The 2,174-nt window shown below is 48.9% G+C and overlaps 1 protein-coding gene across 1 annotated transcript; it reads left to right on the top strand.

Moving 5' to 3' along the window:
• The first annotated feature begins 396 nt into the window (after window positions 1-396).
• Window positions 397-1,224, top strand: LOC127312361 (non-specific lipid-transfer protein 1). Its single transcript, XM_051342924.2, has 2 exons — window positions 397-928; window positions 1,020-1,224. The coding sequence occupies exons 1-2, from the start codon at window positions 549-551 to the stop codon at window positions 1,027-1,029; spliced, it is 390 nt and encodes a 129-aa protein (XP_051198884.1). The 5' UTR covers window positions 397-548; the 3' UTR covers window positions 1,030-1,224.
• The last annotated feature ends 950 nt before the right edge of the window (window positions 1,225-2,174 follow it).

Genomic DNA, 2,174 nt, shown 5'->3' with positions numbered 1-2,174 from the left:
ATTTACTGCAAGTCCGTTTGGGAGATGCCTAGAGTTGTTTCTGCCTTTGGCCTTGTCTTGAACGGCGAATTGACTAGCCATCTGAGTCAGGTGCGTGACTACCGGGCAAGATCGACCAAGTTAGGCTCTTGGAAAGATAATTGACTAAGAATAGACCGCGCGCGCTGACGTCTCATTTGCATCACCGTGTACAAGACGACCGAGCCTCAATCCCAAGTCTCCTGCTGGTCTACCGCTCCTAGTCCACGATCGAGCGGTCATGCCATTGTTCCCTTCCCCTTCTTCCACGCCTCAGCCAGGAAACCTCCGGCTAGCTAGCCGATGTCCACACATGGCGCATGACACAGCATTGCGAGGACAAACACAATTGTCGCCCACTGGCAGGTTTTTCCAACCACCAGCCTACCTCGTCACTCGTCACCTCCCTACATATATGTCCTCTACCTGCTTCTCCTCAGTCACCACCTCTCTGAGATCACACAAGTAGCTACTCCATCTATACTTGCCGATCTAGCCACACTACACTTCGCTCGCTCGACGACCGACCAATGGCTCCTGCGACCATCCGAGGCGGCCGCGCGGTTGCGCCGGCGGCTCTGCTCGTCGTGGCGGCGCTACTGGCGGTGGTGGCGTTCGCGCCGCGGGGCGCGAGCGCGGCGCTGTCGTGCTCCACGGTGTACACCACGCTGTTGCCGTGCCTCGGGTACGTGCAGTCGGGCGGCAAGGTGCCGCCGACGTGCTGCGCGGGGATCAAGAACCTCGTGTCCAGGGCAGGCTCCACGCCCGACCGCCGCGCCGCCTGCTCCTGCCTCAAGAGCATCGCCGCCCGTGCCGGCGGCGGGCCGTACCTCAGCCGTGCCGAGGGGCTTCCCGGGAGGTGCAACGTCCAGCCGCCATTCAAGATCAGCCCCGACGTGAACTGCAACTCGTACGTGACATTATCAAAACCCTTCCGAGACATGCATGTTTTAGATAAAGTTTCCGATGCCTCTAAATAACGGGAGGGTTTTTGTGTGCAGGGTAAACTGAGGACTGCTCTCCACGATACATGAAGGATGTTGTTTCGCTGCAACGTATATATGAGCCGTTGTGAATCACGAACGTACCCTACATGTGCAGTACTACTGCGATCGATGAGTTTACTAGATGGCGAATAATCGTCTAACTGTATTACACTTAAGAAATACTCTATTTATGAATAAAATCGTTGGATGTTTAGAGCAACAGTTTTGTTCTGCCTCTCTTATTGATTACGATGAAGTTCGACAGAGCAGAAAAATTGAAATAAAGAATCCTACTCTCGCGGCATGATCTAACCCATAGTGTTTCACACCGCAACACTTGACAGCTATGGTCTCTAACTTAATCTTTAGGTATAACCGAGGTAGGTACGGTGGATACTTTGCAAAATATCCTTGCATTTCTTTCATTCTAGAACTTCTAAAGAAATTTGCACGACGAGGAACACCAAAAAAATTTCTCCTAGTTTCATTATTGATGATAATCGATCACCACTTTTTAACCGAGGTGAAGAATGACCAACAAGACTATGTCCACCGAAGGAATCACAAACCAAGTGATGGCCGTATTCCAAATCCGAAAGGTGTAGTGGCATTTGAAGAAGAGGTGAACCTCGAATTTGTCCTCCCTTTTCCTAAGTTGGCAAAGGCTGCAATTTAGCCAACCATACCGTTGAAAGCGATCAGCCGTCTGTAAAAGATCAGGTAGGGTTGATTCTACTCAGATAACCGAGTTTGTATTTCTGTCTTGGTTTATATAGGAGTACATCAAGAGGGAGAGAGAGAAGTCCGGAATACATACGAGTCTAAACAACCGACTCAAATACTATTTCTAACACCCTCCCTTAATCACAACTTTCTCAAGTTGAGATTAAATCTAAACTCCTCAAAATTTCTTACAGGAAGCGGCTTTGTGAACCCATCAGCAACTTGATCTTTGGAAGGAATGAACCTTATGTCAAGCTGCTTTTTCATCACTCTTTCTCTAACAAAATGAAAGTCAATCTCAATGTGTTTAGCTCTTGCATGGAAAATCGGGTTTGCTGACAAATATGTGGCTCCTAAATTGTCACACCATAGACACGACTTCTGAAATAACTTGATTCCAAGTTCTGCAAGAAGAGACTGTACCCAAATTATCTCAGCCATTGCATT

This window comes from Lolium perenne, chromosome 1, assembly GCF_019359855.2.
Source record: "Lolium perenne isolate Kyuss_39 chromosome 1, Kyuss_2.0, whole genome shotgun sequence".
NCBI lineage: Eukaryota > Viridiplantae > Streptophyta > Magnoliopsida > Poales > Poaceae > Lolium > Lolium perenne.
This window is presented reverse-complemented; position numbering and strand designations above follow the sequence as displayed.

Excerpts from the sequence above, each read along its gene's own strand:
- LOC127312361 (XM_051342924.2), top strand. The coding sequence starts at position 549 with ATGGCTCCTGCGACCATCCGAGGCGGCCGCGCGGTTGCGCCGGCGGCT.